Here is a 23,584-nt window from a genome sequence, read left to right as displayed (position 1 = left end):
ATCGACATGACATGCATCGGTACGCGTTGGCAGTGGCGTAGTTGCGGTCGAAACAGAACGGGGCAAAGCCGTGTAGGCGCATCGTTATGAAAGGGACCAGTCGTCCATGAACACAAACGGAACGTACTATCTTGACGTTACACATGTTGCATTGAAAGGATCGGTGAACTCTGGTTGCTGAACGCGTATATAGTTAAACAACGTCATCGAAAGTTATTAATTATTGAAAAGCGTTGTGCGCGGAGTAAAATGAGGTAAGAGGCAATAGAAAAATTTACTCCGCTAACCAATACGAAATAGATCCGGGGAATAAAAGGTGGACGCATCGTTCGAGGGTCGTGTTTGCTCGTGTTGTGTCGTCAAAACTACATATGGGTGCGCATAAGGAACGAGGAAATTCAATGTATCGGTGAAAATTGGGGAGGATCGCTGGTAGTACGTAGTGACAAAGAGGGTGCTTTGGTGTCAATAACTGTGAATAGCAGGACGATCTTCCTATCGTTGTTCCGGTGGAAGGTGGAAGGTGGAAGAAAAAGAGAAAGAGAGAGGGAGAGAGAGGAGTACGTTCGGTTGGTGTACCTTCGTTGGCACAGCGTGCCGGCGTTTTGGAGTGCTCGTAGCCGTGGACGCGGCTACGTAGCTATCCTATACCTACCCTATAAACCGCGCGGGGGGGAACCTAGTACGTGAATGTGTTGGAAGCGGTGGCCACGTCTTCGTCGTCGTCGTCGTCGTTGTGATCGCCGTGAAAACGGTGTTACACCGTGGGAATTGCCGAAAACACATCATCGATGGCCCGCGCGATTTTTCCACACACTCGGTATCCGTGATCGCGGCACGGCGAGAACCTCGTCAAGGATGCCGCGGATACCGTTTATTAGATATCCACGAAGGATGGCGGGCTTTGAGATCGTCGCTCGGATCGATAGGTACGAAAGGATCGAATAATCACGGAGGAAACAAGAGAAAGAGACAGACAGTTAGAGAGAGAGAGGGGGGGAGAGAGAGAGAAAAAAGACGAAGTGGTGAGGTGAGTCAGGAGACCTTCCCCTATCCGGAGGTTAGGCCTCCGAGTATCAAGGATCTTTATTCGAAGATGAACTCCATGATATATACCTTGTACGGCTTCGCTATATTTTTCATGATATTCTGGTCGGTAATGTGGATCGTTCATGTACTGGCACTGATAGCCGGTCACTGGAAGCTGCACCGTAAAGTCACTCAAGTACCAACCTACGAAACGCCCTTACCCGGTGTGTCGATCATAAAGCCCCTGATGGGCGTTGATCCGAATCTGTTCAGCAATTTAGAGACATTCTTTACGATGCAATATCCCCGTTACGAGTTACTGTTCTGCGTGGAAGACGACTCGGATCCGGTGTTGATGTTAGTACGTAAACTGATCGAAAAGTATCCAGAAGTGGATGCGAGACTTTTCATCGGCGGTTGCAACGTGGGTGTGAATCCAAAGATCAACAATATGCAACCAGCGTACGAGGCGGCTAAACACGAGTATGTACTGATTAGTGACAGTGGTATCAAGATGAAGGAGGACACGCTGTTAGACATGGTTAATTACATGACCGACAATGTCGCGTTAGTGCATCAGATGCCGTTTACCTGTGATCGCGAAGGTTTCGCCGCGGCATACGAGAAAATCTTCTTCGGTACTGTACAGTCGCGTATGTACCTAGCCGCTGATTTACTTAGGATCAATTGTCACACAGGGATGTCAGCGTTGCTGAGAAAAGCGCCCCTCGATGAGGTCGGCGGTTTAAAGACGTTCGGTGTGTATTTAGCCGAAGATTTTTTCTACGCAAAGTCACTGACCGACCGTGGTTGGCGAATTACTGTGTCCTCGCAGCCGGCGTTGCAGAATAGCGGTCACTGCGAGTTGCATTCGTTCCAGGCGAGATTACGGAGGTGGGCGAAGCTCAGGGTGGCTATGTTGCCTACCACGATCGTTCTCGAACCGCTTAGCGAGTGTTTAGTGTTAGGTGCCTGTGCTTCCTGGGCGGCCAGCGTACTCTTCGAGTGGGACTCTCTTGTTTTCTATTTGGTACACATACTATTGTGGTTCATGTTCGACTGGACGCTATTGAGCGTCGTCCAGAACGGTCCGTTGCCGTTCAACAAGTTAGAATTCGTATGCGGATGGTTACTCAGCGAGATCACAAGGCCTTATCTTTTCCTTCAGGCAGTTCTAGATCCTCTGATACAGTGGCGGTCGCGTGTCTACAAACTCAGGTGGGGTGGAGTCGCGGAAGAGGTTAAGGCAAAAGTCAAATATTAAATTGCACTATGAAACCAGCGGTTTTACTTTTTCCTCCTTTCTTTTTTTTTTCGTTTCTTTCCTTTATTTCTATTTCTTCTTCTTTCTTTCTTTCTTTCTTTCTTTGATACGTTTGCAGGGTATTCCAGTTTTCTCCGACCAAATCTTGTCAGGATATTCTATGACCATAGGTAAATACAAAGAGAATGATAACAATCTTACGATTACTATGCTATAAGACGAAAATAGATTCGCTATCGGTATACAATGCAAAGTTCATTTTCACTATATTATTTGCTCGATGTATGTACATAATTCTTTCTTCAAAGTTACCTAGATATAAAAGTTTAGGGCGATATCATCGGAGGCCTAACCATCGTTCTCTTCGTATTTCTCTTTTGTTATAATTTTTTAATAAAGCTTTGAACAATTATATTATAAAATCATTATACGTTTACACAAAGTTTTTTCCTTATTTATACCCATAAAACATCCTGAAAATATTTAGCCCGAAAAAACTGGTACATCCGATATACACGTAGGGATTAATATGCACACATTGAGCTAGAAGCGTGGATATTTTGTAATATCCGATATATCATACTATTACGCATGTAGTTCTTATTATACTTGAATTGCGTTATACCGTGGAAAAAATATACGCCGTATATACACGATATTTACTAAATAGGGGTGTCTACGCGTCGTGTGTACATGTACGCGTATATACGTATGATTCGCTTACGTAAAACAATAATCGCGACACGCATGTATGCACGTGTGCTATCATTTTTCAATTATTTAGCATATCATCTCCGTCAGCTCATTGGTATGCTCATTTCACGTGCAATGTTTACAGAAAAAAGAAGAAAAGTATAATGTAAAAAAAAAAAAGCATCTATGATAGGTTATATTAGAAAGAGAAAACACGTAGTAAATAATCGATGTATACGTAGCTTTTCCTTTTTTTTTTTTTTTTTTTTTTTTTTTTTTTTTGAAATCCTCGTCCGGAACGAGGTTACCTTAAGTCGTTATTGTAGCATATTCGGCGCGAAATTGTTCATACGTTTTAAGGAAACGATTCCTGTAAAAAACCCATGGTTGCGCTGGCTTCGCGATCCATTTAACATCACGTAGTTGGTGATTTATTGTCGAAATATCTTTCGCGTGTTGCAGTAACCAATTGGTAAGGTTAACGTTGTTTTGATTTTTAAGTAAATATTTATTTTTAATATTAAAAAGTATTTAACAAAGGATTGTATGATTAAACGAGGCACAAGCACGTTCGATGATGGAAAAAGAATTGTTTACGGGTTTGATGATAATAATATTCGCTTTCTTCTCGATGTCTCCGTGTCGATAAACTGGGAAAAAGTAGAATCAAATAAAAATATACGTACGTGTTAGCAGAAACGATTAATTAACGCATTATAGACGGTGCATATGTAGTAATTTTACATAACGAAGAGGCACATTTTTAGGTATCACAGTGCTTAATCGTATCTTATATTCTTTCTCCTTCGTTTCTTTTAAGATTTTTTTTTTTTTAAGATCATAATTTTTTGCTGAGCTATTTGTTTTATTACGCAAGATAATAATTCTAACAAAATTTCGATAAATCGCTAGAATGGAAGAAATACAATTATGTAAATATTTATTTATTTGATATGTACCTTTTTTCGCTTCATTCGTTTAATACGCAACGCGTATACGTACATGTATATTTTCAATTAGAACTAATTGTTATTGTAAAAATCGTACTCGTGAAAGCAATCGTATCTTCGCGTCGAGTAATCGAAACAAATTGATTGTGTTACGTAACGTTCAACGTACTGACGATGTTACTTTCTATTGATACATATTTCTTTCTTCTAGTAAAGTTTGAATTCAATTTCATCTGTCCGTGCTATTATCGAAACACGTTTATATTTCGAACAAAAGATATCGGACGCTTAATTACGATATCTCCCCTCAAAATAAGAAGATTAACAAGTATTAATAAGTATTAAGAAGATTATCAAGTATTCAAAATAAATTCGGATTTATCTAAATCTAAATACTTGTCTGCTTCTCGCAAGAAGTCAAGAAATAAGAAATCGCACCATGTCGCTTAATTGTATTTTTCTACGAAAAAACTAATGTTTTCTACGCGGTACTTGTCTCGCTTAATTGCTTATTAAGACTAATTAAGGGCATCTGCACGATGCATCTTTCGTGATTAATTTTTCTTTGAAAGTTTCCTACAAAATGTAATCCCTTGTTTAATGCTCAAAATTATCGCCAATCACGATAATGATTTAGATTATAGTTAGATCGATCGAACGTTATTATATAAAGAGAGAAACATTTGTGTAGTTTGTAGATTATCGAATGACAGGCATCCCAAAAGTTGTGTCGCTTCTTGACGCTAACTTCAAGCGCATAATAATAATATTTACGTTGGTAATTATTTTCAACGTAACTTCTGTAACTAAAATACTGTAACTTCATCGATTTCGATGATTTTTTAATATGTTGTACAAATTAACATTTTCAACGACTTTTTTCTACACATATAACCTCTGCACAACCTTAATTATGTCGGTACCAGTGAAATCTGCCTATAATCGTGCGTCCGTGATAGCTTACGCGTTAACATTGGTAAAATGATGCTTAACTGAATCTATATATACTATAAATAAACGATAAGAATTAGTTTTGGGCCAGGTGCTATTTTATTCGGCCACAATGAGACAGTCGGTGACCAATACCAGCGCATACGTTGTCACGGATGCACAATACAGGCAGAATTCACTGTAGTTGTACCGGCAGCCTTTTGCGAATATCTCGGAAACTAAGATCAGCCGAGGATTATATGTTTAGGAACACGTTGTTAAAAATGTTGATTTCTACAACATACTTAAAAATCATCGAAATTGATGAAGTGCCAGTACCTGTAAATAATAACAATACTCCCTTACGTTTATTCTTGCTGGTAGATCGGATTTTGTTTTATGGGGAGGTCGAAAATTCACCTTTAATATTCTCTTACGCTTAAACACGTTCTCCATACACGTTACGAATATTGTCAGCGGCATGTTTAAGTATATTGCCTCTTTAAAATGAATACGGCATGCAATGCCGAAAATGAATTGCGTTGATACTCGGTGTCTCCCGCTTTTTTTTAAATAAAACATATCCCTTCTAATTGCTTCGGATGCATTTTGTAGATTGACGACGACAGTATCTTGTAAAGCACAGGAAAAAGGATTCTATAAATATATCGCATAAACAAGATACGGACATATAAAATTCGATAAGAAACAACACGATTTACGGGATGGCCTAATGCGATACTTTTATTTAGTAGATTCAAAATACTTAATATCGATTCTTATCCCTGCCGGTACAAAGTCATACGTTTCTCATGCCTGCAATCCTAACAATAAGTGAGATGACGCTAGCTATCCTCGCATCTAGGATGGCGTCGTAGAACTAAACATTGGTTAACATAACGTTCGTGTACGTTCTCATATGGCACGCGTTCGATCGATTTCGTTGATTAGTTAAGATCAGAAAGGTTAATAGGGTTTGTCGAATCTAGTCTTGAGTGTAGTTCGCTGTGGAAGCTTCGACAATTGTACATGGTACATATTATCCTTTCAAATAAGAGTGTTCCTTGCTTTTTCTACATTCCATATTCATCGTGTGTGTGTGTGTGTGTGTTTTTACGTGTGTGACGATCGCCATCCTTATAACGTTTCGAATGAAACTATCGACTCTTTGTTCTCTGTCTTGCGAGCCAATTAGTACAAACTAAATATGTTTGTAATCAATGTTAATTACACTCTTCTATTGTTCCGCGCGTTTTAATTACTCGTGCAGCGCAATCTATATCTAAAACTATACCGCTTGATTAGAAAACGCACGACAACATCATTACGCCAAGGTCCACTGTTATTAAGATTTTCCTGTGTTCCGCGAGCACGTCACCGAGTAACAATGAAAAAAAATCTATCGGGCAGGGTCATCTATACTCTGTGTTTAGCAAGTGGAATCAGTAGAGGTAAACAGATGCACATGACTAAGACAGAAACGTATTTATAACTTTCAGTTACAACTATCTGGTATAGCAAAATCTTTTTCTTTATACAAAATTTTTGAAATCGAGTTTTGTCCGGGTTTTCGGTGCGTGCTATACATCCGAGAGGAGCAACGACGTAGGTAAATTCGTTCCTAATATCAAATACCATCGATTTATTATCGAATAAATAACGAACACAGAGGCAAAGAGTCGAGATGATATAAGAGTCTGTACAAAAAAACGTTCTAGAAATCAATTTTTTAATTCCTACTTTTGCTTTTCCGATTTTTGATGTTTTTAATTTATTTCGGTGAACGAGTTATCTAAAAGGCTAATTGCTGTCGTTAATTTTTCAGAATATAAATATAGAAAAAAGATAGATCCGTGTTATCTGGCTGTTATCTGGCTCGATGGAAAGCGCGGTTTTAGCAAGTTTTCTACACAACGAGCGGTGCTGCGGTGCTTAACGACAAAAGTGAATTTAAGGCTTTTGAACCCTGACACTTTCATCAGTGAAGTGGTCAATTAATTGTGATATTTATATCGTACCCGTTTCACTACACAACCAATAACTGTTTAACCCTTGCCTCGTCAAGCTTCAACGAAATAGTGTGCGTGCGTTTAATTAATAGCAATTGTAACCGTACGATTTCGAATGGTTGGGAGCTATTGTGATTTTTCAATCGTAATAGTTTGTAATTGAAGGTCATTGATCGTGTTTACATTCGACTTATATTCAAGGTTTATATCCTAATTTCTTATTTGCTATAGGCCGTTAGTTTTCAGCATTTTTCTCCTAAGTGAAATAATGACGAGTTTACAAATGTTTCTAAATCGATAATTATAATTTTTTAATTTCTATAACGATAGAATTTCGTTGTCGTAGCAAATAAATACATTGTTAATAAATCTCTAAATTATTTACTTTATTTTTGTATTTCGGCTACTTTTAATTCTATTACGTATTTCGTAGATTTGTTGAACTCGTTTTTCTGTCGTCGATGTTTCGTTTCCTTTCGTCTTCGTTCGATAGTTCTTTTACTCGACGATCTCGCAAAAGAAGCGATATTTTTTGCGATTTTGTCGAAATCGATAACTCGTATTAAAATCGAACACTGTTTACGTGCGACGAACTAGAGGTCAGTTGTGTCGGTTAGACTTTTTCCACGAAAGGCCATGAGTATACTCTTTTTTATGCCGATGCAACACGGAATATTGGCCGTCCTCTATCTTATCGTGATTTATCGAAAGTCAAACGATTATTCCACCTTACTCGGCGATGTTTCCATTTATCAGAGTTTAAAGTCTTCAACATCGCGCGTAATTATCTTCAATTTATAAAATTGATATGTTCTATGCGTAGAATTAGAAAAAGGCAGCAAAGACAAGGGAGGAACTAAAAATGTGAAAAAGAAGTTATCGCCCAGTTTGAATGGATGAAAATGGAACGACATTGGAAGCAGTCTCGCGACAGGAATCTTTCAAAATTTATTTTGCTCAGAGAGGAACTCCTTTTAAAATCTATCGCATAATAATTTTGAATGCGATTAAAATTTAGTTGAATCCACGTCGATATATTTTATCAGAAAAGACGTAAGAAGTGATGCCGCTTTTCTTAACCAAAAAAAGGTGCAGTAACTTAACACGGAAGGGACCTCCGTGTTAATGATTAGATCGAATTATCATCAAAGGTATCCAGAAAATTTTGAATATTCTTCATAATGTAATGACGTCAAAACGGTTTTAGGAATTTGGTAATTCAAAATTATTGTTTCTAACGACTCACGATCAGTCTTGATGTCAAATATGATTTGCGGCTACAGCGCATCACGTACATCATGTACAACGTTGTTTGTCTTATATTTTTTCCTATCATCTTTCAAATAGAAACCTCTTAATACATATAACCCTGATAAAATTTATTTGATAAAAGATACAAACATATTTAAAGAATACACCCTTGTTTACTTATAGGATAGTTCGATAGGAAATTCTCGTAGCTTTACATAAAGTATTATGAAACAGTTACGTTACGCTAACTTAGCTTTTTGACTTCTTACTTTTTCCAAGACATGTAATCTATATTTCAATGTGTTGATAAGATTAAAACGACACAATCAATAAAAATGAAACTGCTATTGTCTCTATGTATAGGCAGTGCGAGACTGACTCGTGAGACTGTCTCGGGACGAACCAACGTCTGCTGGGTTCTTGGCGAGATCAAAGGTGCCTCGCAGCTCCTGCGTTTGGATACGTATATTCTGGAAATGCATTGAAACGACTTTGTCGAAAGCGTAACCGTTGCTCACTTCGCTTCGCATAGTTACGTCGCGTACTTTATGTTGCGACAAGAGGCAGTCTCACGGGTAAACCTCGCACTGACTGTACATAACGTTAGACACAAAATCGCTTGAAATGGAGCGTCTTTTGCTCAACGTCGCTTTATTTTAACGTGCCATTCGAATCAGGTGTTTCGAGACTTTCGAGGATTCCTTTCATCCCAGAAGTTCGTCCAATTCTTTTTAATTGCCAAGTAACACCATCCATCATTTTCAGCCATTTAAGTCACTGATGTAATCCTGTACTTCTATTGAAAGTTTATTATGAACTATGACTTTAAGATAAAGTTTTAAACTTCGCAAAGGGATACGTACTCTGAGATGGACCATTGTTAATGTCTACGTACGGTAAAACGTTTCTAATCATTAATTTTATTTTCAACTTACGAGTTACTTAGTAATTGTTTCCAGCGATGTATAGCGTACTCTTAAGTATGCCCTACCTACGCAATGAGATTTGCTCCGAAGCATGTCTCCAAGTATCGTTCGAGGCGAGCTCATGAGACCTACTTATAAGAGTAGTATGGACATCTTCCGAGCAACGAAATATCATTTCTATGCGAGAAACATTTGCAATTGTTTAAATATAGCAGTAGATATGTGTATCGAAAAGCAAACAATACCAAGTAGAAGAAGGAAAGGATCTCGAAGAATTAGCTAATTGCCAATATAATAGAATCGCTTTTTGGTCTCAGTTCAATCAGGACAATCTCGTCAATACTTTAATGAAATTTTTATTAACGAAAATATATAAAATAAAATAATTTCGTCGTTACATTAGCGTTTTATCTCACTGATACGAGGGTGAAACGCATGGCTCTGTTGTGCGACACTCTCGAATACTTAAGATCAGGTCACGAGGACAAGGATGATATAATGACGGTAAAGACCGATGATACAAACAAAGCAGTCTCACCCTCACCGTATCCCATCGAAGACGAAAGACCAAAAGTGGCCATGAGGTCAGATAATATTTCACTGACAAATAAACGAAAAGCATCTGCTCTAGAACCAGAACGCAACCTACTGCTATATGATTAAAGCCAGTAACTTTCCGTCCGTTTTTATGGCTTTATATCTACGTCATGGAGTACAAGAAATTTAACCATGTCCAATTTATTTAAGTTCAATTAGTATTACCAAAATACCTTGGTCTACCGGACTTCATCCCATTACGATCTCCTGGCAAACTATAAACAAATTGACTTTTTATCGTTAGCTTCCTACGTCATCGAGTACAAGGTCGTAATAGGGCTTAAATTAAAGTTTATGATTCCCACTTTACGAATGAAAAGATCTGGCTAACTTCCGCTTGACTTCTGCCTGCCATAAATATGCAGTAGACCAGTTCTTTAATGCATACGAGACCTTGGCTATTCTTATATCTTGACTAAAAATTATTATTAATGTGTTTTCGCTGTTACAAAAATATATATGTATATATTAGTTTAGCAGATATTTTAGTCTTTATTTTGTAGAACCAGTCGTATGAAAGACAAGGAAAAATGTGAAGCAATTATTACTTTTGTATTTGTTTTCCTCGTCTTTCATACGATAGATCTTACGAGATAAAAACTAAATTATCAGTCAAGCTAGAATTTTTTCGACATATATAAGTTAATAATTTGCTATAAAGAATATCAAGACAGCGCATTAAAAATTATATGATTCCATTTAAGGGAACGTATGTCACCTTCGTATGATCTTTATGCGCCCATCTATAAGAAAATTAATTACACTAGTTTATGATCCTCTTGAAATCATCCATTTTTTATCTGAACCATAGTTTATTACATAACTGTCAGTTTATCAGTAATTCGTATTTATAGATTAAAATCGCTACATATACATATATATGTTTACAGTAGTGAAACACGCTCCCCTCTTCATTTCGTATTGTCGACGGCAGTTAGTTTGTTTCACAAATAAATTTTTTAACGCCATTTCATTTCGAAGCCAGATCGGATACTGATTGTAAGTAGGTTTCATGAGGCCCAGAATAGGTCTCACGAGACCCAGCTCGCTTCGCATATTAGACCGAGGAAAATCCCATTGGGTGGGATTTACAATCATCGCAATCGCGTTTTTTCCGATACGATACTGATTACTGTATAAAGTTTCCAGTAGTTCTAGTAAACAATTAAGTTCTTGAAATTCCATATGCTTAACATTGCGTTTTCCGAATTCCACCGTCTTATCTGTCACACCAATCAGCATTTATCCTGAATTCAAGATTTCACGCAATCAGATAATACGCGATCTTTCTTTATAAAATAGATTACAATCTATATGTGTGTTTCAACTACCCTGTTCTTCAAAAAAGAAAAAAATATGATTTCACGTACCTCGTTCTCTATCTTAACTTCCTTTCAAGTTGTCAAATCTCGATTGGGGTTAGGTTGGGGTTAGGTTATAGAAATGGCTTCGTGGTTTCAGGTTATGTAATTCGATGTTTCGACGATTAATTTTTGGTACACGAATATGTAGGATTTCATGAAGTTCCCGAGAAATTGTATCATTTTCAGGGAAAAAGGGTTGCTGGGCTGCGCAAGATTTGCGTTTTCGTTGAAACGACACGGCCACATGAAGAGCAGATCTTTTTGATGTCCTTTCTAGCAAGATGAAAGGGAAGTCGAACGAAAACACTCTTTTTCCACGAACCAACGGTCGCTTGGACTCGAGTGCTATTACGAAAGTGCATTTAACGAAAAAGGAGCAACAATGGCGACTGTTACGAGGATCCATCTGTAGCATAATCTTTTTTTGCCGCGGCATAATTTGTCGCATCTCCTTTATGAAAGTTATAATTTCAATTTAAAGGTGACGATTTCCTTTCTTCCTCCTATGTGGTTCCGATTTCCTTTTTTCTCATCGGAAAAGTAGCACGTTTTTCATCGATAAAATGATCGATCGTTGTTTGCGAAAACCAAGGTAAATCAATCAGCTTTCTGTCCTAACTCATCGCCTTCCTATTTTGTCGTTTAGTGTTACCTTTCAGATAACGTATAACCACCAGTATATATGTTTTTGAATATAACTCAATGTTTATCGTATTTATCATATTTTTCATAAAAATGGAGTGAAAAAATCAAAACGGAGCGTATATAAAAATGGATATAAAAATGGCAATAACGTTTATTTACAGATATTGGTCGATATCAAGCGAACGATGACATGTTCTTTATTTATGAAAATTTGGTGCAGTGTTATAAAATTGAAAACTTATTTCGTAGAACGACGAAGAATTGACATCTAAGAATCGGGAAATATAGGATCATATTTACTATCTATTTTTGTTAGTCTAATATGTAGTAGTTATTAGTTAGTTAGTTTGATTATTATTACTTTATAAAGTTCGATTCTTGATGTTCCTGTTTCTCGTTTCAGATTTCTCGCTATTAAATAACTAAATCAAAAAAAATTACTTTATTCCTTTCTGTCCACACTATGAACGTTTTGATATACATAAAGAAACTTGTAGAAACTTGTCCGGAGGTTGTTGAAAGTGCTTCGTAAATATCGAAGAGTTTTTATCAAAGATATATCACAAAGTATATGTCGTACTTACAGTGTTAATTCGAGAGTTAATAAAACAAACAATATCCAATTCCAGTGAGAGAAAATACGCGTTCTATACATTTTAGAGGTTATGGTTAAGCGATGTCGGAAATTCGATTCATGGGCGTATAGAACGATCCAAGCTTTTCCACATTATTCTACTCGTATCTATTTATTTGTATACGATTCTACGAATGTTGTGTCAAATTTTCGATCGTTATCTCTCTTGTAGAGATACAGAGTTTTATATTTTTTGGAATGAATTAGAGAATAGAGCTCTTAAACGAGCATGTCCAACCCAGTGATAAATTAACACGGTACATAATAATTGTGTGATAAACATGATATGACTCACGCGTGAAACATTTCATTTCTCTCTTTTTCTTTGGTTCGTCGAGAGATAAAGCGACTTGTTGAATTTTCTATATCGTTAAAACACTCTAACGGAGAGATAATTCTCGGATTCGTCATCAATTATATTTTTCTTTAAAACTTTGTCCGCCTAGTCAAGAGTATACGAGGAAATTTTTTAATTTAAGAGGTTAAATAACGAATTGTTAATTTCGTATTAATATTCATATTAATATTATTTTTGAATCAGTTAACTGCATTTGACAAGTATAGACGTCGTTGCTTGTATTTATTTACGCACTCTACGACCTAACCTAGTGAAAGATTTCTAAAACTAAATTCTGCAGTTAACTCGCTAATGTCTTAATGAACGATACTTCTGCTTATTTTTACTTTTGCTTTACTTTTTGTTAATGAATATATGGAAATTTTTAATTTAACATCTGATATCTATCTATCTAATATCTGCATATATACAAGAATTCTGAAAGCTTTGCAATTTCCTTCGTTGACGATTTTTAGTTTCTAAACTTTCAATGTTTTAAATTTATTCATGCAAAAATACGTATGCATAAATTGTAGTAATATTTGTAAGACATATTATATTATTGATAACAATAAAGGAAACCGTGTTGTCGTGGCACTGTTTTAAAAGCAATAAGAAATTTCATTCAGCTAGATTTAGTAGTTAAATCTTTGAAGAAATAAAATAATCCGGTTTATTATTTTTTAACAACGATTAATATCTGAGACATATGTCGATTCATTTCGATTTAGCGAATATATATCAACATACAAATCATATCAAGAGTCTTGTTTAGTGTCACTATATAATTGAGTATCTTGTCCTCGATTGCAATTCATTGTTTCGACTAATAAGTAGTCGTACAGATATTATTAAGCATCTGACGAACATCTGACTTATCGCCTCTTAATTATCGAGAACCAGAAATGCAATTATTTTGCATTTTGTCTTGTTCTTGACTATTATCGAAGATTAATTTTCATTAAAAATTTAGTTGTTTAGTTGATCTTAATCGTTAACGCCGTGTTATATATAACCGAACATTCGTAAAAAAAATTATTTTCAGATAAAAAGAGCATAAAATGTTTTTATTCGAAATAGTATCTCAACGTTCATCATTATTGGTACAACGAATGGTATGAAAATCAGAGTAATCATCAGGCAAAAGGTTAATTGTCGAGAAAAGTGTGTTAAGGCATTGACTACCACAATGCTGGTCATCGAGGACTCATCTTTCTTCTTTACTAAATCTTTTAGAATGATTAAGATAAAAAAACAAAAATTTTCGATAATGTTAATGATTTAGATGACATTGTCAGAGGAAAAGCGAGCAAATATAGTATAATGTTTTGCAAGAACGAAACGTTATAATATAATATATTTCAATTTATTTCGGGTTTCAGGACAAAATACATATATAAAATTCGCGTGGCAGTCAACGCGTTAACGAAGATGTAGTCTCGAGGAAGGTTCGACTAACGTGAACGACGTAAAAATTGCTCTGAGCGGTTTGAATGCGAAACATGTTGACACAAGTCGACATTTGGAACTTCCATTGAAGGTTTCACGGATCATTAAGTCTCTCGAAGGTTCTCGGAGGAATCGTCGCGCATAGAAACTGACGATGCTCGTTCTGTCCATGGATAGAATCGAAACATGCGTCCGATAGAAGGAAACAAGCGTTCGATTTACATTGTGCCGGATGAATCATCGGGGGAACACGCCAGACGACGAGAACAATACAAATGAATGAAGTTGGCTCGTTCGGATAGCACGCGAATATCTCGAAAACGCCCCATCGCATCTGGCACTGCCGTTCTGATGACTAATTTTTGCTTGTTATAATCTGTGATTCGACAGAATTTATTTGTACGATGCCGCGTTAATATTTTACATTTGAAGGGAAAGTCGAAAAATTGAAAGAAAAATATCGTTAAATATCTTCAAAAAATCATCACAAGTCCACGATTAATTACACGCACGTTAAAATGTGAAATCCAAGCACAATATAAAACAAAGGAAATAAGGATTCCTTGAGGTAATTAAATCGAGTTATTTCCACGCTCTAAATGCGTCATTTCGAAGTCAGTTGTAAACTAAACTGGAATTTCCCCATTATTTTGTGTATCCGAGTGATGCCAACTGCTCTTGCAAAACACCATTTTTATGGTATTCGCAAATCAAGAACGCCGACAACGTTCCAAGCTCTTGAACGTTTTCGCAGCACCGTTTCACACGATCGATTTCAAGGTCTGTGGTTTATTCTTCGAAAAGTGGAAGCTGCACTGGTCTCAAGGTTCTCCAAATGCACCGCATTTGAAAATATCCAATACTGGTCCAAGTTAGTGAACTCGCTATCATTGATCTCCATTCACCGAAGAAAGACCATTCCACGCTGTGTCGACTCCACGCTATTCCATGCTATTCCGCAGTAATGCCAACCTAATCTTTGATAATTTCACTACTATGATTTCGTCGCGACGAATTTCATATTAATTTCAAATATGATTTCAGGTGACTCATTAAATATCGTCTAAGAGTCATTAATGTCCATAACATGTACTTATCGTAACCTATCATCATAATATGTAGTACTTAGTTTCATTCCCGTACTCACACTTCATTTTGTGATTGACAGCTTATGCAATCGATTTATATAATAAGTTAATTAATTATCGTGACTAGATATCTTACGAATATATTATCGCCAATATGCGATCTTTAACTTGAAAGTCACAGGTTGATTAAAAGTACAATTTAGTAATTTTTCTGTAGAAATTAATCTTAAAAGATCAGGGAGAAGTGGGACAGTGATAATAACACGAATAAATGAAATTATACATATCTACAATTAATATCATAAATAAAAAATATATATCTCGTTTTTTCTAATTTCTTATTTCATTGTACCAGTGGGGGAATTACGATGGAAGAATGTAACTTATTCTCGACTGCGTGTCACAATGAACAGTGAAATACTAATTTCTATTGTCATTGGAAAATTGGGACAATCATGAACAATCCTTTACCAGCTTTTCTCTTTCTTTTTTTAACAATTCTATTGGCACGAATTTTTTTTTATTACTCCTGAATCGAATTCCACGAAGTGCAACGAAATCAAAGAAATAAATTGATATTCAACGATAGGATTAAATTCGTTTCGGCGAAAGTTATCGAAAGTATCGTGTCTATTATTGTGATATCTGCGGTCTTACGGTAAATTTTTAAGATAGACGAACGAAAGTTGATGAGCATGCGGAGAAGATATGACCTGAATGATGTCGAAAAAGGAAACACACGCTCTGACTCTGATCTAACCTAACTACTTAATTCAGGCATAATTCATACGCATAATTTAGACTTAAAGCGCTCTATTTATTTAGTTTGCGGATTATTCAGCTTTTTGTATATAGGTATATATAAATCTGTCTCACGCGTTACGTTATTTTACCTAACCTAACACACGATATTCAAATCCATTCTATCTTCATATTCCATTCTAATCCATAATCCAAATATTGGACCAATATACATATGTATTTACACACTTCTTCCAACTGGTTTCAACTATTATAATGCAGATAAGCAATCTGATAATGAGTATCGTGTAAATACGCGTGCGTATACATATGGCGTTAAATATATGGCGTTAATTAGGTAGGGAAAATTTTTAACGTTTTTGTATTGTATCTATTCTTTACGTTCCGTTTCTATATTTACGCAATTAATCACGCGACTAGATTAAACGATCGGTAACGACCGCACAAATACAGAGGATCCAGAACTTTCGAAATTCGTTCGGAATCGATATTTCTGTCCAACGAATAACAATTATACTTATCAGTCAATGTGAAAGTGATACGAAACCTTTACAACTTTTTTAACTCCATGATGAGAGTCAAATTATTTTTATCTTTTTGATTGTGACTTGGCTGAGATTTTCATTTCGCGCACATATCATTCACAGCTGCTATCCAATCCTTTTCTACAAGAATTTAATATGTACATATATAATGCATATAAAAATTGAGTATTCGTGTTTATTTATACCAAATTGGCTGTACGATATTCTTCGAACAGAAAATTCGGAGCGCGTAGAATGTCGAAAACAATACAAATTTATCGATTCGACGAAACAAATTTTCGAAACTTACAACTATTATATGTATGCAGTTTCGAATGATAGTACCTTCGCGAAAATTCCACATCTTGGAAGCGTTTCTCGGATGGCAGATGGGTTATAAAGCGTCCTATTGAATTTTCTTCATTAACGACTTTTTGTAAAGAGAATGAGGAAAAATCTGAAAAATGAAAAATCGACCAGTAGTTCGTAAGCGTGTATGACGGAAGAAAGGTATACTACTTAAGAGTAAGAGAGATCCAAAATGTGACCAAGCGGAAGCAGCTGTGATCTGCTTAAATAGGATTTCCGCGCCTTATGTAATATATGTCATCGCGAAACGTCGCTGTGTCGACGGACATACGTTTTATCGATCAATTTGTTTTTACCTGGTGGTGCAAAGCAACTTGTATTCATATGCTGCTAATGCCAACGGATTCGAGTGATTTTTACTTTTTAAAGTCTTTATACATATATGCCCATATAATTGATTGTATTTCATTTATACACGTCGGATATCCTACACGTATATAATGTAATTATTAATGTATAGTATCGATACAGATATTATTAATAATAATACGAGAAAAATTATTAATAATATGTGTGATTAATGATATTATAAGAATATTATACATATAGATATGTATGTGTGTGTATAAAGACATCAAAGACTTACCGTTGCTTTTACTTAAAGCGCTTTTTTTTTTTGCGCCACCTGGTACATTATTTAAGTACGAACTCGTTAGTCTAACTAGTCATTCGTTCACGATATCGTGTCATCGCGCATTGTAAAAGTCATCTTTTTCCTATGAACCGTTTTGGATCTTACCCGGAATTGAATGACGCTGTGTCCGGTCAAGATTTGAAAGTTTCAGAGGAAATGATTCACCTGCGAGTGTGACGCCTATGCGCTTTATCTGCGAACAATTTATATCTCGTTTTGTAATTGAGTACGTCCGTTCCGGTTGGTAAATTCGAATGCATCAAACGCATCTCGCTGCAAGTGACTTTTGCCTTTGACTTGATTGTCCGACAGTCAATCACACCAAATTCGACACACACGGAATTCCTGCCAGCCTTGGAAAACCTTGAAAAGTCCGCAAAAAAGAAAGTCGATTACGGATATACTCCCGACTATGAAACCAACCACCGACCTAGCCGACGCGCTTTATTTCCAAATAAAACATTCCCATGGTTGAACGTATTAAAAGCACAGATTCGAACGTTCAATTATTCAGGGCTAGTAATTTCAAAGGCCATTCGAATAAATTGGGAACGCGTTCTATAAAATTACACGCATAATAGGCGTGTTGAAATATCAAATATCGCAAATCAAATCTAAATCAGGTACGAATTCTCGTTTCTTTAATCCAATATTTATTGTAAACAAATGGAGAGAAAGGAAAGGAACGAAAGAGATTTGCAGCGAATAGATCGATCTCTGATTTTGAATAGTAACTTTCATTCGATTGTTAATGGACGATCGATTGAATTTTCAGTTCGCGTGAAATGAGAATTCGGTGACGTAGCAATAGTGATACAATTCCTAATTATTTGTCCGATTTGGCAAGTGTCTCCCTTGCAGAGTTCTTCGCGCACGCGCTCTCGTTTGGATTATCCAGCAACCATTCGATTTGATCCTATTACCATCATTGACGATAAGCCGCGTTAAGAGGATTTCAGGCCGCGTTATTACGCGTGTGGGCGTCCATTTTCACTGAATATTCACGTCGAAAAACTTCTTTAAGCGTAATAAAAGATATCGTTGCACAGTGCGCTTCATCCAAGTTCGTACGTACATTCTTATTTGGATCTCACTGATTGAAAACGCTAGAAGAACGTAAGTACGATTGTTTTTACCGGATTACATTTATTTGTATTCGCATGTGTGTGCGTGTGCACTTCGCGCCATCTACCATAGAACGCCATAAGTATCCAATTTGCGCAAGTTTACCGCCTTCGCTTGGAGAGGGGAAAAGGAGGCCTCATGAATATGGGTTCGATTTGACATTCTTTGAGAGGCAGCAATCGATGATTCATCGACACTTTGAGCTGTGATCCGCGGGAAATACTGCGCTGTTATTGGCTTCGATACTACGTATATAGGATCATTTTGATTAAAGATCTAAAACATAATGTGTAAGTAGTAAATTTAGAATACGATTGAAAAATCAGTCGTGTAATCGTTTGTCAATAAATTAGCAAGTAAATACGATCGTTGAACACGCTGCCTGTCACAGTATACAGAAAGATATGATAAAATTACTATGCAGTGATAATCTGTGGTATTTTTACGCTACAAGTGTTCATTGTCGAGGATTAAAATCTACTTTCAGTTCCTTTTCATACTGTGATATCTTAAAACTTTTAATACATTGTCGACTGACCAGAGAGAACTCTTCTTTCTGAAATACATACGTATATTACGATCACTGGCATTTTTATTTCCCCGATTTTGCCTCACGTTGCTTCCTTCTGGTATAGACGTATGGTTTTGAATTTAATCCAAAGCAAAATACGATATTTATAATTATTTTATAAAAATTCTGAAACGAACGAGTATACACATAAAATGCCTTGCTCGGTGATTCTTTGATTACAATTATAAAATTTCAATCCGCAATCACAGTCGGCAATGTTTTAACAAACAAAAATATAACACGATCAGTTCCCTTTTTCTTGTTTCATTTTATTCTTTAACTTTCTCCATAATAATCGTTCTTATCTAAATGCTGTGTGACTGTGAGCTAAAATAAATCGAATAAGCGTAAAAATTCGGCAAATCAGTTCGAATTTTTCTTTCCATCCAATTCCGACGGGGCGGTAAAGCGGCACGCTACGCGTTACTAACGCTGCATGCATAAATGCGGTTGCGAAAGACTGTGACGTTGTAGGAGGGTTGTTTCAATTCGAGAGACTACGGCGGTAACGTTCCGCTGTTACGTTAATTAACACTTTCGCTGCGATATACGAGTCACTGGTGGTTCGTACATTAGTCTTACCGTAATTGTTCACTTTCAATCATAATTCGCTCTACCTGAATACGCGGCGTGATTTATTGCTTAAGATAGTTTCAAATGTGGTAGGAATAACGCGACGCTACAAAAATTTCTTACTGTACAAATCGAAAGACAAATGCGTCTCCTGAATAATTAAACGAACTGGATCGAGAAATGTATTCGTAACGAACGTGTTAAAACAAAGTAGCGAATAAAGGCTAACATGACAACCGCTAAACATTAGTACGTAAGAACGCGTATTCTGTAACCACGGTGAACAAAGTGGAACTGTAAAAAGGCAAAGCTAGCAGTTCGAACGAGTAGGTGGTAAAAAGATTGTAAGAAATTTTGTCGCTGAAAAAAGCTAAACGCTCGTTACTTGTCTCAATAAATTTTAACGCTTCTCTAAATCAATAAATATGCAATTTTTGTTCACCGGTAATACGTATACGCATAAATACACACGAAGATTTCATCCTGTCAAACAGAAACCGTGTACGAAATCGTCTTTGCTTTTCCTTTTTTTTTTTTTTTTTTTTTATTTATAAATATTCCTTTCTAAATTTAAAGGTCAAAGTTTCAGGATCGAGTCGGTCCTCTCCTCATTTCCAAACGAACTTCTTTGCGTAGCTTTGTAAATAACGAATCCTAGATAAGGGAAACGTTGCATTGTCATTCTAGATGCGTATAATTCCGTAAAATTAATTCCTTAATTTCTTTACTGCCAAATAATAAGTGGTTGAAACGCTACAATCGAACGTTGTACTACTCTGTCGACGAAATCGATAGCCTGAGGTAATATTTGATAGCAATATATGTATCTACCGTTCGTTGGTGGAGCCTGAAACGTGAATATATCAATGGGGTTGTGTGGGTGTGAATATGAGTGTAGTGTTCGGGGTGCATACGCGTGTATGTACACGTATGTACGTGCGATATTTGTGTGTAAAAAAAAAAATTAAGCGGACGTTCGTGTATTCTACAACGGTCTACACTCATGTGATCTGGATATCAGCGAGTTAATATCATCTTCGTTGATAATCGTTAGAACATTTCAAGTTTCGTATTCGTAATTATGATTTATTAAACTTTGCTTTGTTCTTAACATCGACATTGTTTTTAGCGAAATTTTATTTAGCGCCATTTATTTACGTATATATTCGTACCTTCGAATTTTCTCACTCGTTTCAATCATCGCCGAAATTACGTACAAGAAATTCACGCGTGCCTATTTTCCCAACACGAATGTTCGCCGAGATCGAATCTGCACCATTTCTTGCGCACTTCTGTACAATATTTTTCCGTGATTTTTGCCGCACGAATCATACTGTGACAGAGAGATGCAGGCAAAGAAGAGATTAATAAACTGAATGATGCGTTTCGACGAACTATCGCTATCTTTTTCTAAATCTTTGACAAGCTGCAACAATCGCGCGCGATTTTTTTAGACGTCAATTGTGGAGGGATGAGTTTGAAAAAACATATAAAGAGGAAGATGGAACGATAGCAAGAAAAAAAAAAAAAACGAACAATTGTTACTTGCTGTAACTTTTTTGTGTAACGCGAAACATTGCCAATTATAATTTATAATAATTTAATCCAATGTGTACTAGGCGGGTTCGAAGTTGTTTATCATTTTACTGTGTTTCTCGGTCATTGTAAAATAACTCTACGAGTCCGCCCGTGTTCAAGAGATGATATATATGTATATACATATGTATTTACGTATGTATATATGTATAATATACATATATATATATATCGTCAAATAATAATAATACGTTCAACAGAATACGTTCAACTGTACATGTTTATTAAAGTACCTGAATGGAAACCACTACCTTGTGTTTTCTCTTCGTCTTATAGGGCAGAACATGTTCTCACCGCATGTAAATGATACCAGCACACGTACTCTTCAGACTCTACCCTTTTTCTCATTTGTGCACATGTTTGTGTATATGTGACTGGTTTACCGTCACTTCCTTTATCTCCGGTTTCTACACCCAAATGCACTTTTCCATGCGTATACACCCGACAGGTAAGCGTTCCCTCCACCCTTGTGCTTTTATCGTTTCATTGCTTCCACATATGCGGAAGCCTGCCGTGTCGAGTATTTATCACAATACCGAGCTAATTCTTTTTTCGAAAAAAATAACGCGAACTCGATGTGAAAAACATCGGATAAAAGGGGCGGATTATTACTTGAAATCCGTGATTCGTATCTGGCGACGATATCGTTTCTCGTTTCCTACATTATCGTAGATGATAAATTGTTACCGATCGGGGCTCGATACGCGACTTATGAATAATTTTCTTTTTTGCGGTCTGAGCAAGTTATACAATTCCAATTCGGGTAATCTTAAAAGAGATAATAGTCCGACGGAAATTTTCGACGTCGATCATACACCGTTTCTCTATTTTATTTGTTTTCGCAGCAATTGTCGTGGATACGCGGAACAAAATAACACGATGGGAAGGACTGATTCGGACGGGATACATTGATCGGCGTACCCCGTGAGAAAATGCATTACATGGCTATCGCTACTTGGATATCGATCTCGTGTCTACATCACGCGATACGTTAATTCAGGCATCGTGGTGCACGTTTCGTATTTCGGTATCAAAGCAAATAATTTTTTACTGTCGAAGGTACTTATACGCTTAAGTTAATCCAAACAAGATTAAATTTGATAATGCTATTTTGCTTGATTTCCGAGAGAAATTGCGAATTTTCTAATTTGTGACATAATCGGAACAGCCTACCGTGCCAACAATTTTGCAAAGCCAGTTTCTACTCGGCGGACTAAATGTTTTTATTTATACACATATCCGGATAGCAACGCATTCCTGATTGTTTCTTTTTCTTTCTCTATGTACAAGGTCGCTAGTAGATATTTAAGTATACTGTACAAGCTACATTCATTTATTTCGACAAATTATTTATGTGATTCGCGCAAAATTTATGATGCGCTAGATCTATCCAAGGCCAGAAGCTGTTATTTAAAGGAACCGCTTGTAATTCTCGAACGAATTACTCAAAGATTATACGAAATCTCGTATTGGACACAAACAACGAAATCGAGCTTCTGAGTGCTTCGCTTTCTGGTATTCTAAAGGACCGGAATATTCGAGTTCTCGAGTGCCAAGATACCCGAGTAAGTCAAACGCTCGAGTGTCGACTTTCAAATTTCAAGTACGCGAGCACTCGAATTTTTGATTTCCTGAATTCTCAAGTATCAAGATATTCAAGTAATAGAAGTGCTCGAACAATTGGAAATTTAAACATAATTTATACGTATATTTATAAGTCCAAACAGGAAATATCACGGAGATCGATGAAATCACATTCGGCGAAATCACAAGTGGAAGAGAGAACACAACACAGGTATATCTCTGAATGGAATAGATGGGAGACATCTGACAATGAAACTCGAGAAACTCGAGAGAAGTTTTCACCTTGTCTTCACTCGGAATTTCTCTGTAACGAGCGCGTTGAACCAGACATTAGCCAATAAAGTCAACGATTTCACGTAGTATTTAAAATCCGAAAGCAGAATTCATTAAATCTCTCCTTAATTGTTTCATTCGAGACGAAGTAATTCTCTTCCTCAATCAAAGAGAACTTTACGGAAGCTGTTTTACAATTTAAAACTTTCGAAGACTGTTTGTTATCTGACGCAATGTTATCCACCCCTGGATATCATCGGATATTAAAATATTCCATTTTCGTGATCCAATCTGTAAAAATATATTTTTGCAACGAAAATACAAAATATGTGATATTTAAAATTAAACAGCTCAAAAACCAGACATCAAAGATAGAAGAAAGAAGAATATATTCTGCGTTAACGATT

General features: G+C 36.4%; 1 protein-coding gene across 5 annotated transcripts; it reads left to right on the top strand.

Moving 5' to 3' along the window:
• The first annotated feature begins 643 nt into the window (after nucleotides 1-643).
• Glct (ceramide glucosyltransferase) lies at nucleotides 644-21,567 on the top strand. 5 transcript variants are annotated; one of them, XR_011801669.1, is made up of 3 exons: nucleotides 951-2,269; nucleotides 6,692-8,026; nucleotides 11,200-21,567. XR_011801669.1 is itself a non-coding variant. In XM_072017350.1 (2 exons), the coding sequence occupies exons 1-2, from the start codon at nucleotides 1,097-1,099 to the stop codon at nucleotides 6,696-6,698; spliced, it is 1,158 nt and encodes a 385-aa protein (XP_071873451.1). In that variant the 5' UTR covers nucleotides 951-1,096; the 3' UTR covers nucleotides 6,699-21,567. The 5 variants fall into 5 exon arrangements, 3 of the variants coding, with proteins under 3 accessions (XP_071873452.1, XP_071873451.1, XP_071873450.1); XM_072017350.1 differs by having other exon boundaries at nucleotides 951-2,247; nucleotides 6,692-21,567; XM_072017349.1 differs by having other exon boundaries at nucleotides 6,692-21,567.
• Nucleotides 21,568-23,584: the final 2,017 nt, after the last annotated feature.

This window comes from Bombus fervidus, chromosome 14 (genome assembly GCF_041682495.2).
Source record: "Bombus fervidus isolate BK054 chromosome 14, iyBomFerv1, whole genome shotgun sequence".
Classification (NCBI taxonomy): domain Eukaryota; kingdom Metazoa; phylum Arthropoda; class Insecta; order Hymenoptera; family Apidae; genus Bombus; species Bombus fervidus.
The sequence above is the reverse complement of the archived record's forward strand: the minus strand, read 5'-3'. Positions and strand labels throughout refer to the sequence as shown.